Source organism: Mus musculus, chromosome 3 (genome assembly GCF_000001635.26).
Source record: "Mus musculus strain C57BL/6J chromosome 3, GRCm38.p6 C57BL/6J".
NCBI lineage: Eukaryota > Metazoa > Chordata > Mammalia > Rodentia > Muridae > Mus > Mus musculus.
In genome coordinates this window covers 127,729,131-127,744,203 of record NC_000069.6, presented here as the reverse complement: position 1 = coordinate 127,744,203, position 15,073 = coordinate 127,729,131, and the positions used below count along the sequence as shown (strand labels likewise).

Genomic DNA, 15,073 nt, shown 5'->3' with positions numbered 1-15,073 from the left:
GTCTGTTCTGTGGCCTTGCTGCCAGCCATCCCTCTGAGTCATCTCCCCTCGCGTGGAACACAGAGGTTTTAGAGTGCAAAGGGCTTCTTATAGATGGACTTTGTTCTCCTATTGTGATGTCAGAACAAGGTAAACCTGCGGGGGGGGGGGGGGGGGAGGCTGGGGGAGCAAAAACAAGTGGGCTGGGCGAGTGGCAGCTTGGACCGAATTATTTCCACCCATGTTCAGCTTCCTGTTAAACAAAATGTTTCACTTAAAGTTACAAATGGATTCATCACAATGGGAAAGAGCCAGTGTGCTCATAAATAAGGACCCCACTTCTCAGCTCACTACATCGAGGCCTCCTGGGAAGAGATATATTGCCTTCTGTCAGGGTTAATCTATAAACGCCTTCAGTACTTAGACCTCATTAGTCTTTGCTCCCTTCATTGGTCCCTCTGGAGTCATATTGTCACTTGTATCAGGTGAAAATTAGGACCCTTTCTCCCTGGGAACAATGTATCATTTAGTACTTCAGAGCGAAGCATGCACACTTCTGCTTTGAGTGGACTGGGATGTGGATGTGGATAACAGAAAAGTCACTAATCAACTCTTTCTGTTTAGGGGTGGGATTATTGCATTCTTCCCAAGGGGGAAAAATTAGACACACGGATCTCATGTTAAACCATGGATTGGATCTAGCTCATGCCCTATAATCCAAAAGAACTCTTGTTTAAACTCTAAATATCTTTGAAACTTTGAATTTTTACAAGGTTTTATTTGTGTGTGTGTGTGTGTGTGTGTGTGTGTGCTCACACACAAGGCCCATGTGTTTATCTGTGCCTTTGAGAGTGCATGCACATGTGTATAGAGGTGCCCTGGGATGTCACCAGGTCCCTTGGGGCTGGAGCTATGGGCGGTTCTGGATGTTGGGAATCTGAACTCTTGTCTGAGCATTTGGTGTCCTTGACTACTGAGCTCTCTTCAGTCTCCAAACTTCCGACTTCCCAATTTTTAAATAAAGGCTTCTTGCTGCCAATGTTATAATGAATTCTAATGAATGGTCTCATCACAATTTTGTAACAGCAGGATCATAAACCCACCTTTTCTATTTTCTTTGTCAAGATCTAAGTGTCTGCACTCTTTCTTCTAAGTCAGGCAATGGTAAGAAGGATGTTGTGAGTTATAAGGCTTCTCTTAGTTTACACAAACTGACCCCGTACAGGACTGTAGACTAGGCAAACTTATTTTGAAGTTGAATTATGTATGTGCATATTCCCATATATTTGTCACTGTGGTTGAAAATGTTTATTTTGATTCTCTGGTAGGCTTCAAAACCATCACATTACCACACACAAGATAATACTGTGTGTGTAAGTCAGCAAATGTTAAATGTTACTTCAGAGTTTCCAGATAAGCTGTCTGAAACTTCTAAATTAGTTACAAATCCAAACAATGGGAAAGATCTAGGAGCCTGGTGCACACCTTTAATCCCAGCAATCAGGAGGCAGAAGCAGGCAGATTTCTGAGTTCAAGGCCAACCTGATCTAAAGAGTGAGTTCCAGGACAGCCAGGGCTACTCAGAGAAACCCTCTCTCAAAAACAAACAAACAAACAAACAAACAAACAAACAAACAAATATAAAATGTAAAAGTCTAAGAAATGAGCATTTTCATCAAATTGTATAAAAGCTAATGTTTCATTGTGTACTTTTATTTACTTACTTTAACATTTTTCTTGTATCCCTGTTAGTATAACACCGCCAAATATTTCATTAATTAAAAACAAATAAGTGGATTCATACTGTCTACGATCAGCATCCACTTAATTAGGAAAAGAAGAAAATGAAAGTTCCACTCCCTGCACAGCTACCAAGAAAAAAAAAAATAGAGTGTTTCAAAATCAGATTCCCCCACCCCCCCCAATCGGATGCTTGATGCTTGGAGCATAATGTTGTGTAACTCAGAAGTATTTCTGCAGGAATAGAAATCTCACAAGAAACAGAAGCCAAAAGCCAGGAAGCTGGCTTAGTGGGAAAACAAGTGATGACCCAAGCATGAGGACTGGGGTTCAGAGCGCCATCCCCACATACAAACCAGGCATGCGGTGGGTGTCAACCTGGGGCAGGGGGATGAGGACAGAGGATCCCTGCTGGTCACTGGTCAGCCAGTCTAGTTCAGCTGTGAGCTCCAGGTTAAACGGCTAAGGTGGATGACAATTGAGAAAGACACTCAGTGTATACCTCTGGTGTGTGTGTGTGTGTGCGCGCGCGTGTGTGCGTGCCTAAAGGCAAACAGATGATTACACCAAGTTATCTAGGCTTGATTTTTTTTTCCCTTTTTTGTTTTAAGCACATTTCTCTTCAAAGATATCTAACCAGCCATACTTCCCAGTTTGCTAATAGAATCTATATTTGTTAATCAACTGTGGTTCCGAGGAATTGTTTAAAGGTGATTTCATCATCATGTAGCTTAATGCTGGTTTTAAAAAAATGAACTTCAAGTTTGAATGGATGAGCAACTCAAGTTCCAGGAGACCCGATGCCCTCTTCTGGCTGCTGTAGGTACTGCATGCAAATGGTGTACATAACATTCACCATACACACGTAGTAAACCATTTTTACTATGCATTATTGCACACCTGACAGCTTCCTACCAGAGTACCCTATGTGCCATCTTATAGATGCATGACACCATCACCTGGCTCTCTTCCTCCAAACCACATAGATACACAGCATTTTGTCATTTAATTGTTAATACAAGCTGGGGATTTCTATATCTCACCCACTGCAGCACACAACATATAACCAGGCCATGCCATTTCTTCTCCTAAAAAGTAACTATCTTCCATCAAGTTATTCTTGCTGTTTTTTTTTTCCTGGTACTATTTAACAGGAAGTGAAGTAGCAATGTGCTTTGAGGTTCGGGTGCTAAACTTTTATCAGTTCTTAGCTTTCTCTGCTCAACCTTCCTTCTCTTCTAGTGTCTTACCTAGAGTTTGGGTAGATGGTGTCTGCCTCTCAGAGAGCAAACCTCAAATGAAAGCTCTTCAAAGTTTACAAAAATACTTTCCTTCTTCACGAATGTGCCTCACCTCGTGGAGTCTCTGGATTGGGAGATCTATGGAGTATGTCTCTAGCTGTGCTCTCCTGTCAGTCAGGATGCAAGTATGCAGAGGCAGAAGCTACTGGAAGGACCACTGCCAAGTCATCAGATCAGGAGCCTGGAGCCAGGACCAGATGGCAGGCTTGGCTCACCTTGACCTAAGACGAGGCTCTTCAGCCATGGGGCCAGGCTAATAACTCTTCAGATGTCACCATGGCTGATGGAGCAGGTAACCGTAGCCGGGGAGCAGCCACAGCTGCCCCTGCAATGTGGCCTTTTCTTTTCCTCTTCTTCCTTCCTGGGGCCACTGCCTAGCTCATTTGTGACCCAGAACACTCTTATTGCATTTTCGTGCACAGTCAAGTTTGGAACTGGAGAGGGTGGGCATGGGACAAGAGAGGAGAGGCAGAGCCATAAGGCAGCTTTGCCAGGCAGTCTCCTGTCCCCGTAAGGTATGACCCATAGGCTGGAAGTGGATAGAAAGAGATATAAAAAAAAAACCAAATTATTTTCACTTACAGGGTTTCATGAAATCTATTTGTCTTAAAAAAAAATCAAAACACGCCTTTGTTTTTGTTTCCCACCCGAAGAGAATGCAGGGATAATTGAAGCATTTCATCTTCAATTTAGAGTTTGTTTACTTAGTGATTCAAACTGCCCATCAAGGCTTTCCGGGACTTACTTATTGTCTACCAAAGGAGAGTCTTTGCCCATGTCATTATCCAAACCTCACCCTGACCACAGTTCCCTGCCCAGAGCCTTCTCTGCTCCGACAGGCTGTATCTCTAACCATATCTGCCTGGAGAAATCTGCTCCAACCCTCAGGGCGGTAGCTGGTATTTATTTATTTATTTATTTAGAATGGTAGAAAGTGTTTTATTGGAAGTCTTTTTTCTTCTTCTTATGATTTTATTTTAATTTTTTTGTTTTTTTAATACTTTTTATTAGGTATTTTCCTCATTTACATTTCCAATGCTATCCCAAAAGTCCCCCATACCCTCCCACCCACTCCCCTACCCACCCACTCCCACTTCTTGGCCCTGGCGTTCCCCTGTACTGGGGCATATATAGTTTGCAAGTCCAATGGGCCTCTCTTTCCAGTGATGGCTGACAAGGCCATCTTTTGATACATATGCAGCTAGAGTCAAGAGCTCAGGGGTACTGGTTAGTTCATATTGTTGTTCTACCTATAGGGTTACAGATCTCTTTAGCTCCTTGGGTACTTTCTCTAGCTCCTCCATTGGGAGCCCTGTGATCCATCCAATAGCTGACTGTGAGCATCCACTTCTGTGTTTGCTAGGCCCCGGCATAGTCTTACAAGAGACAGCTATATCTGGGTCCTTTCAGCAAAATCTTGCTAGTACATGTAGCTGGTATTTATTAGCTGTTCAGTACACCTAGGCTTCAGTACAGCTTTATACTTTTGGAATTTTAATTGTCAAATAGACATATAGACATATAGACTTCCCAGACTATGCTATATGTGAGGAACACAACAAGCACAGGAACAATCCGGGTTAAGCAAAGCAAAAGAGTGTACTGTCTACGTGGTTACTATTACATCTCCTGTGATCAACTCAATCTTGACTTCTTCCCCCTAAAAATCCCTCTAAAAATCCACGATTCTAGATATCTACTTTATCATTCCTTTTGATTTTTGGGGACAGAGTTTCTCTGTGTAGCCCTGGCTGTCCTGGAACTCACTCTGTAGACCAGGCTGGCCTCAAACTCAGAAATCCACCTGCCTCTGCCTCTCAAGTACTAGGATTAAAGGCGTGCGCCACCACTGCCCGGCTCATTTCTTCTTTTAAAACCTTTAAGTTATTTTAATTAGACACATTTGTAGTACAGAGTGTTAATTTGGTGAATGTAGATGATTTCTTGTTTTACTTTGTGACTTGGACGCCTGTATCTGTACCCTGCTCATCTATTGCTTAGACACAGTGTTTATGAGTTGTACATCCATCCGTGCCCACGTGTGACCGACTGGCTGTTTATTTTCCTGAGCTCCACTGTGGTGTTTCCCGAAACTGCTCGGCATGCCTTTGCTCGTTCTATTCCAGTGTAAGGATGTTTTGTCTCCTGGCTAGTACAGCTGGCACCACTGAGGACATCGTTGTGTGTGTCAGCGGGTCTCAGATTGGAGAGTTACTCTGAGCTGGAGTTCAGACCTGAACGTGGGCAGTGGGGATGATGTCCATTTACGATTAATTACATTGGATGATGCCAGACCGGAAGTCTGGCTGTGGGGCATGGGGTAAGCAACACTGTTCTCCTCAGCAATACCTATCGTAGCTTTTTGAAAGTGTTTTCTAATCAAGGGGTCAATAGTTTTTCGTGGGACAGAGCCCCACCCTTCCTGGTGGGTAATGAAGTTGAGCCCTTTCCGTGTTGATGAGCTGATGTGCTTCATCTACTGTGCCGACGTTCCCAGGTCCTTTTCGTATCCTTTCCTCACTGCACAGCAAGTTCTTTTCTTGTTGGCTAAGGGGAACTTTTTTTTTTCTTGTTGGCTTATATTCTGGGTGAAAAATCTTTTGACAGTTACCAAACTTACAACTTCTTCCTTTCCCAAGGCCTGGTGGTGCGAGCTTTTAATCCCAGCACTCAGGAAGCAGGCAGATAAATCTTTATGAGTTCAAGGCCAGCCTGGTCCACATAGACAGTTTGAGGCCAGCTAGGTGTTCCTAGCTGAACCTTGTCTCAAAAACAAACAAACAAACAAACAAACACTTTTTCTGGTTTGTGGTTTCTCATTTTGTTTCCTTTAGGTTGTGGTTTTATAAGTCAGAAATTTGTCTTTTGTAATTTAATTAAATATAACTTTTCCCTTATAACTTTCCTCTCTATTTTTTGGCAAGTATTTAAAATTTCTTCCTTAATCAAAGGTCATTAAAAAAAAAAACCCCTCTTAGATTTAGCATCTTACCCACAGTATTTTGTATGGCAGTGTGAATACCAACCACATTCACAATGGAAACATGAAGTCAACTGAAATGTGGTCAACGTATGAACAAGGTGGCCACTCAGCCATGAAGGGAAACGAATCGCTGGGCTAGGGAATGCAGCTCAGTTGGTAAGGTGACTAATGTGCATGAAACCCTGGATTTGATCTTCAGCACCAAATGGATACCAGGAATGGTGGTGCCAGGCACCTGTGAGGTAGAAGCCGGAGTAGCAGAGAGTCAAGGTTACCCTGGGCACATTCATGGATCTAGAGAGCAGATTGATGGATTCGGGGAGGCGAGGGAGGGATGCACAGTGATTCCTAACTATGCATGAACCTCCGTTTTGATGCTGTAGAATATTCTGGGGATACATTCCAGAGATGGTCTTACTGTCACCCACTGAACTGTAAACATCACAGTGGCAGTGTTTGATATGTGAATTCTACCTCAAAAAGTAGTCTTCACTTTGGAATTGAATAAAAATTTTAAGCACACCTCAATCCTTCAGTGAAATCCTTTAGAAGCACAATTTTACTTTTCACGCTGGAGCCTTTAGTGCTGATTTTTAGAAAGGAGCATTTTAGTCCAGTGCCACACATTGCTCTGTAATGATCAAGCCTCTATAAAGGTGTGGCTTTCTGTTGGGCTCCTGGTGGATTTCCTAGGTTGATTTCTCTAAGTGCCAATAATAACTTCTATAATAATTTCTATAATCTAATATCATTTGATACTAACTATTGGCATTTGGTGTTGCAATTTTCTCTCCTCCATTATTTTTTTCCATACCAGCTATGTCTAGGTTCTGTTTTAGTTGGTTTAACCCAGCACACTCTACCACGGAGCCACATGCTTAACCCTTCATTATTCCTCAGTATAAATTTTAGGGTGACCTCTGAAGGCACACATGAATACACATGCAGAGATGTTGAGATTTTTATTGGCATTGCCTTAAAGTTATATATTAATTTGGGAGGAATTTGGTATCTTAACAATATTGAGAGTGTTGCGGGATGACATTGACACACATGTGAACTACCATTCTATGGACCTGGGACATCTTTCAATTAAGTTTTATATATTTCCTCTAAGAGCCCTGCACATTTGTTACTTAAAGTATCTAGGCACTATCTATATAGATAGATATAGATGTATAGATAGAGATATAAATAGATGATTTTTATGATACCACATTGTGTATTTTATGCCATGGCAACTGTTTACCGTTAATTATATTTTACTTTTCATAACTCATTGCTTTTAGGATTGGATCTTTGGTTTGTTCATTATATGGTGTTCCTATTGTTCTTTCATAGAAAAAATTTTAAGTTACTCACTAAATTTCTTTAAAATTGTAGAATAATTTCTATTATTTCTAATATTTTAAAATTTATTTATTTTATTGCACATGCATTGATGTTTTGTTTGCACGAGAATGTCAGATCCCTTAGAACTGGAGCTACAGTCAGCTGTGATTTACCATGTGGTTGCTGGGAATTGAACTCAGGACCTCTGGAAGAGCATTCAGTGCTCTTACCCACTGAGCCATCTCTTCAGCTTCATTTCTAATATTTTATTAGCTTTAAAAAAGGCTCTATAATATTCTCTCTCCAGATTTTTTATTCCTGGTCTAGTTTTTTTGTCTCTGATATCTCAAGTTTGTCAGCCGTTGGTCAATGTTAGTCTTCCTTTGACAGAGTCAGTACTTTATTTTGTTGGTCTTCCTGTTGAATTTTTAAAAATTTGTGTCTCTGTACACAGGTGTGTGTGTGAGTGTGAGTGTGTGTGTGTGTGTACATGTGCACACGCATGTGTGTATGTACGAGAGTCAGTCCATGCCTGCTTTGGCACACTTGTGGAGGTCAGAAGACAACCTCAGATGTCTGTCCTCACCTTACACTTTGAGACTGGGCCCCTTCTGCCACTGTGTGCTGGATTAGGGGCCTCTCAGCTCACGCAGGAGCAAGGTTGTTCTAGCTTCTGTTGGTTCTGGGGATCTGACTTGAAGCCTTGATGCTTGTACAGCAAGAGCTGTACCCTCTCAGCCCTTATGTAAATCTCTGCTGTTTATTCTGTTCATCTTTTCAGCCTTTTCCTATTTGCCTCAATGCCCAGTTTATGAAGTGCTAGGAATTGAATCTAGGGTCTCATGCATGTTAAGTAAACATTCTACCTACTGGGCTACAGCCCAGCCCTCTTCTTGAAGGTGCGGGGGCACGTGTGCACATGTGTGCAAGTGTGCCTGTGTGTGAGTGCATGCCTCTCTATCTCTGTCTCTGTCTCTCTCTGTCTCTCTGTCTCTCTCTTTCTCTCTCTCTCTCTCTCTGTGTGCATGTGTGTGTGTGTTTTGTACAGCTGCATTGGCTTCCTCTCTGTTATCTTTCCAACACATCTTTCCCTGCCTTTCGGTGTTCTTTCTATATTTTTCTGCACTCTTATGCTCTAGAAAATGCAGATAACTACTTTAGGGAAGTTCCAATGACTATTTATTTCACATGTATGGGTGTTTTGCCTGAGTGTGTATGTCACTTGCTTGCATAGTGCCTGTGGAAGCCAGGAGAAGGAATCTGGTTTCCATGGAGACCAGAAGAGGGTATTGGATCCCCTATATTTGGAGGTACACAGTGTTGCGGGCTGACATTGAGTGCTAGGAAAATGAACTGTGTTCTCTGGAAGAAGAGCCATTGCTCTTCCATCTCTCCAACCTCCACTTCTAATGCAATGCATCTTTACCGTTTAACTGAAACCATTTTTAGAGATACTAATATTTTTGAAAGTTTGTCCTTTGAGTTCGTTCTTACTTGTCCTTCCTGGTTTCAGTTTCTTCCCCAATATTCATTTTTTTATTCTACTAGTTTCAGAGTTTTGTGTTTTATCTCAAATTTTATGAATTGTGTTGGACATTTTACTACAGTCTAAATTAAACTCTCCCTACCACCTGGCCAAATTATAGACCTAAGAACTTGTGAATGTCAATTAATCTTACGATATATATAATGTTTGTTATTTTTCACTTGTGTGTTTTCTTTGTTTTGCCCCTCATGCATGTGTGTGCGTATCTGGTCCCTAGGGAGATCAGAAGGCATTGGATCTCCTGGGACTGCAGCCACAGATGGCTGTGAGTTACCACTTGGGTGCTGGAACCCAGAACCTCTGGAAGAGCAGTCAGTGCTCTCAACCATTGGACTGTCTCTCCAGCCCCTAATCTGTCCTTTCTCAATTGACAAAGTATACAGCACTGTGGCATGACTCAGAATTGCTTAGTGATGTGTATTGTTATGTATTAATTTTTGGTGAGATCATCTAAAAATTCACTCAGCAGTTTTCAAGCATTTAACACGACATCGGCTATAGTCACCACACTGTATGGTAAGTCCCTTGGACTCTTGTCTAATGGAACATGTATATTCTTCGGCCAGCATCTTGTGCTACTCTTTCCACAATGCCATCCACATTGACGATCATCATTGCTTCCTCTGCCCCTGTGGACTTGACATGCTTACATTGTACACACTAGGGAGAGGGTGTGGCACTTGCCCTTCTATATCAGGCTTGCTTCATCCAAACCCATGTCCTCTAGGTTCAGTTTTATTGTCACAACTGGCAGGTTTCTTACTTTTTTACAGTCAAGTATGGTTCCATTGTGTATAGCTGACAAGATGGCTCAGATGGTAAAGAAGTTTCCCGTGAAAACCTGGGTACTTGGGTTTCCTTCCTGGTACCCACATGAAAGTGGGATGAAGGTGGGAAGGAAAGAATTGGCTGCACAAAGTTGTGCACTCACACTAGGAGAATTTGTACTTTTAAAAGAAAATTTACATCTAGCTAATTTCTTGGCTTAAGAACCATCATTCTATGCCCACCTGACTTCAGGGTTGATGACAGGCAAGACTTCTGATCTTACTCTCATGTGTGCCTTTACAGATAAATTGCTATTTTCCCTTATAGATTTTTATATCGTTTCTTAGCTTTGTGTTTCTGATGTCTTGACTGAACTGTGCTGTGGAGAAGTTCTATTCTGATTGTGTCTACTGGAGTCCAGAGTGCCTCTGTGTTCTTTCATCTTTCTCTTAACTCGTTTTCTACCATGAGTAGTAGTAGTAGTAGTAATAGTAGTAGTAGTAGTAATAGTAGTAGTAGTAGTAGTAGTAGTAGTAGTAATAGTTGTTGTTGTTGTTGTTCTTCTTCTTCTTCCTCTTCCTCCTCCTCCTCTTCCTCTCCTCCTCCTCTCCCTCCTCCTTCTCATTCTTCTTGCTCTTGTTCTCCTCCTCCTTCTTGTTTTCCTCCTCCTTCTCTCTCTCCTTCCTTCTTTTCTTTTTTACTTTTTCCTCTTTTCCATTTATTTATTTGTTCACATCCAGACTTCAGCCCCCCACACAATTCCCAATACTCCCTCTCATCTAGTCCTTCTCTTCATCTCCTCTCCTCTGAGAAGGGGGAGACCCTCTCAGCCAGGGTACCAGCCTATCCTACAAAACTAGGCTCATCCTCTCCCACTGAGGCCAAACAATGCAGCCAAGTTAGGGGAACAGGATCAAAAGTAGACAACAGAGTCCAGGACAGTCTCTGCTCTAGTTATTACAGGACCTGCATGAAGACCATATTTTTACCACATATGTGGTGGTGGTGGTAGTGGGACTTAGGTCCAGCTCTTTGCTTGGTGGTTCAGTCTCGGAGCCTAAAGGTCCAGGTTAGTTGGCTCTGTTGGTCTTCTTGTGGAGTCCCTATTCCCTCCAGGCACCTCAGTCCTTCCCTTGACTCTTCCACAAGACTCCCTAAGCCCCATCTAACATTTAGCTGTGGGTCTGTGCATCTATTTCAGTCAGCTGCCGGGTGGAGCCACTCAGGGGAAAGCTATGCTAGGCTTCTGTTTGCAAGCATAACAGAGTATCATTAATAGTGTCAGGGATTAGTTCTTGCCAATGGGATGGGTCTCAAGTTGGGCCAGTCATTGACTATTCCTTCAGTCTTTGTTCCATCTTTGTCTCTGCACTTCTTGTAGGCAGGATGAATTTTGGGCAGAAGGTTTTGTGGGGGTTTAGCATTCCTTACCCCTCCACTGGAAAATCTGCCTGGCTATAGGAGGCACCACTTCAGGCCTCCATATCTTCCACTGCTAGAAGCCTCAGCTAGAGTTACCCTTATAAACTCCCTGGAGCCTCCCCATCCCAGATCTCTGACTAGCCTGGAGATGCCCCATTCGTTGGGGATTTCCATTCACTCTCTAGGCCCTCTCTGGCCAGCTCTCCCTGTATCTGATCTCCTCCTCCTGTTCCTCTCTCCATCCCCTCTCACACCCAGTTCCCTTCCTCCCTCCTCCTCTGATCACTATTTCCCCTTCTGAGGTTCAGGCATCCTCCCTTGGGGCCTTTTTGCTATTCAGCTTCTTTGGGTCTGGTCTACCGTGGACTTTTTGGTTTGCTTTCTTGATAGAATTCCATGTGTGGGCATTGTGGTCATTCTTCATGTGGTCACATGGAGGCCGCCTGTGCCTTTACTCATATTTTCTACGTGGTTATTTAGTTCTATGACCAAATTAAATATATGATTTGTAGCCTATACCTGCTGACTCCAGTAACTAAGCTCTGTGGGTCTGATTTACTAAGTATTGTTTCCTCTTCCTCTCTCTTTCTCTCTCCCTCTCCCTCTCCCTCTCCCTCTCCATCTTCATCTCCATCTCCCCCTCTCTCTCTCTCTCCACCCCCATCTTTCTCCCATGTATATTTTGTGAGATTTGTCCTTGCCAAGGGCAGTTACCCTGGAAGATGAGGAGAGGAGTGAAGGTTTGTGGTTCCTCTCCTCACACTAAGGTGCAGATTGTTGGGACCTAGGGTATGGGTGGCAGTGCTCTCTCACCTTCTTACCTTGGGGGATATTATCATCTCTCCAAGAGAGGAAAAGCCAAAGTTTAAACTCACAGGGTTTGGTAAACACACATTTCTCATGTTCACATGCTAGTAAAGGCAGGCCTGTGCGTGGCAGAGAAATCTTTCCATTTCAGCTTTTGGTTGGCTTTTGGTTTGCTTGATTTTTTTTTTTTCATTCTGGTTCTTGACAAAACTATCCCTTTCCTATGTTGTTAATCCATTTGTTTCTGGAGATTTTAAGGGGATCTTCCCACAATTCAGTGGAGAGGTTGATCGAGCACTTATCTGCGTTGCTGTAAATAGAAATCTCTTTGAGTCATTACAACTTCCTTTTCTAACTTTTCCTCTTTTGACAGAGCTTAAAAATGCTAACAAATGGCTGCAGCTCAAGAGCATCCAAGCCCCCCATGCCTTACTCTCCTTAGAGTTCATCTTCTTCCTGTCCCACTCTGTGCTACCTCCTATCAGAAGCTACGTGCTGGTGGTGGTGATGGTGATAGTGGTGGTAGGTTGTGTACATGTTCGAGTGCTCATACACATGTGCATGCATGTGCGTGCGTGCATGTGTTAGTTGCTCAGGGAAAATGAACCGGTGAGAGGCTAGGTTGTCACTGTCAGTGTCTATAACATCCAATACTCCCAGCAGTCTCCATCCAACTTCAAACCAGGCCTGACCCTGCTTATCTTCCATTTTCAGGGTGGAACAGCTACAGACAAGTTTTCTGTCTCTGAGAATCTCCTTTCTACTTTCTCTTCTTATGAGCTCTACAAGACAATGGTCTTCCCTTTATAATCAAGGACTCTAAGCTACCAGGACCCTATTGTAATACAAATTTTTTTCTTTCTAGTTCTCCACATTCCATTGTTAAGTAACACCCCCCCCCCCCCCAGAAAAACAATGGTTCTAGGAAAGACAGCCTGCTTCTTGCTTTAATTTGGGATTTGAACAGCAGTGAATACCCAACTTACCTGCAGGTCAGGTCCAGCAGTTTTCTCTTTCCTTTCTGAAGTGCAAGATGCTTGTCTCAGTCACTGAACTTAAGCCCCCATTGTAGCCAATACCTTCCTCTTTCCTGGATGGTGGGGATGTGATGCTACTGGTTATAAGGTCCCTTGCCCACTCCAGTCCACTAATTACCTCTTGTTTGCTAATTGCAGGACTTAGAGCAGTGTGGGTCTTCATTTGTTTGTAACAGAAGTCTGAGGATAAAATTCTGACTAGCCCTTGAGACCTGTTCTCTTTATAGCTAGACACAGTAATGGCCATCTGATTGCACAAAGCATCATGACTTACAGACACTTGATTTAAAGGGGGACTTCAGGCACAGTTTATGGCAACAACAACCTCATTTGTGCAGGAATCCTTTCTGAAACACGCTAAGTGAAAGAGAGAGTAAATAAATTTACATTCAAGCTTAGATAATTCCAGTAGCCAATTCCTCACTCTCTTGCTTGTGTGAGTGCTCTTGGAATGTGGTAACATTTTTAACTCGAGAATTTTGCCTGTGTTCATTAATAACTACTTGATTATTTTGAGTGAAATAAGCCTCTAATACCCTGTTTGATTTAAACAAAGGTCAGGGGGTAGAAGGGCACATCTAATATTAACTCAGAAATTCTGCTTTAACGTGATTTCTTCATTGCATGAATGAGCTGAGTATCACCATCCTTGTCGCTGGTACCACCTCCCCTTTCAGACTTTGCTCTGTTAATGCACCTCTGTATGCCACCCCACTCCAAGTGTCTAAACCAAGCTGGGCAGTGGTAGCACATGCCTTTAATCCCAGCACTTGGGAGGCAGAGGCAGGTGGATTTCTGAGTTCGAGGTCAGCCTGGTCTACAGAGTGAGTTCCAGGACAGCCAGAGCTACACAGAGAAATCCTGTCTCGAAAAACCAAAAAACCAAACCAAACCAAACCAAAACAAGACCAAGTGTCTAAACCAGAGAAATGTCATTCCTTATTTTGGGCAAAGACGATAATTTCTTTTGTTTGCAAGGGACTACATTAACAAAAGGAAGATAGATCAAAGTATTTGTTAACCAAGTATTGCTTCTGTCCATTGGCTAGGCATATTCATGGTGCTGGTAAATTATTTTGTCCACAGAGTTACCTTGACTGCCACGGGTCCTTCTATCTCCTTTACATTCTGCATAAGGAGTCTACTGCTTACCTGTTATCTGGCAACATCCATCAACCCATCCATCTACATGATGGATCCATCCACATCCGAGCTCCGGGAAATTGAGTTTTCTGGAATACCATGTTTCCACTTCTCTTGGCAGAGTGCCTGGCAGTGAAGAGCTTTAAATTTGACATCTGTCACTGCCTGTCTTGGTCCAAATGATACCGTGCTAAATACCATGAAGAATACCGCACAGGGGAAATCAGTAGTGGCTTGTGAGATTGGTGAACTTCATATTACCATGTGCTTCCGTGGGGCTATTAGAACTGTTAGCCAGATGCTTCCTGTAGACTTCCAGAAAGGGGAAAGCTCAGGGCTACTGGGACCCAGAGGCACCGAGTGAAAGATGCAGAAAGTGAATAAATCACAGGGTGCATTCATTTCATTCGGCCCGTGTGAGTTCACCAACCTCGCCGTGGGTGACCAAGCTCTATAGCTAGCCTCTCTCCCTTCTGCACTGTGTGCCTTCGAGGTGCTGTCATCATTTCACACACTCCCCGAACAGCATCCTCAGGACCCGGCATGTATTTTCATGTGTTTGCTCTATTATCCCTCCCTGCTTGAGACTCGCAGATAATTGATGATGCTTTAGTTAATCATCCTTCCCCTCTTTTGTTCACCAGGTACCTCAGCCTTCAAGGGCCTTCTTTATTGAGAATCAATGCCTCTCCTAGGTAATTGATCACCATAGACCCAGGGAGACTCAATTCATCCTGGAGGGTGGGTAATCGTCATGAATAATCAAGATGCCGTGGCTTCGATACTGCATGAGTGCAAGCAAGTGCTGGATCGTCTCTTGTTGGAAACGCCAGATGTGTCTACAGAGGACAAGAGTGAGGACCAGCGGTGCAGAGGTGAGGTTCTGATGGGAGACACCAGGGCTCGAGCCGGCAGGTTCAATGCCCGCACCCTTGCCTGAGCGACATATTCTCCTCTCTGCCCTATTTTTCTTCTCCTGGCAGATGACCACCGAGAGATGAGTGGATTTCTAGGG

General features: G+C 43.1%; 1 protein-coding gene across 7 annotated transcripts in view; it reads left to right on the top strand.

Annotated features, from left to right (window-relative positions):
- Alpk1 (alpha-kinase 1) overlaps nt 1-15,073 on the top strand; it is a 113,830-nt gene that overhangs the window by 36,344 nt on the left and 62,413 nt on the right. For all 7 annotated transcript variants that reach the window (XR_003954389.1, XR_003954388.1, XR_375582.3 and 4 more), the window contains exon 2: nt 14,703-14,933. Coding sequence is in view for 4 of the 7 variants with exons in the window: in XM_006502101.4 (XP_006502164.1) it covers nt 14,813-14,933 (121 nt within the window). In the remaining 3 variants the exon portion in view is untranslated. The remainder of the gene's footprint in view (nt 1-14,702; nt 14,934-15,073) is intronic.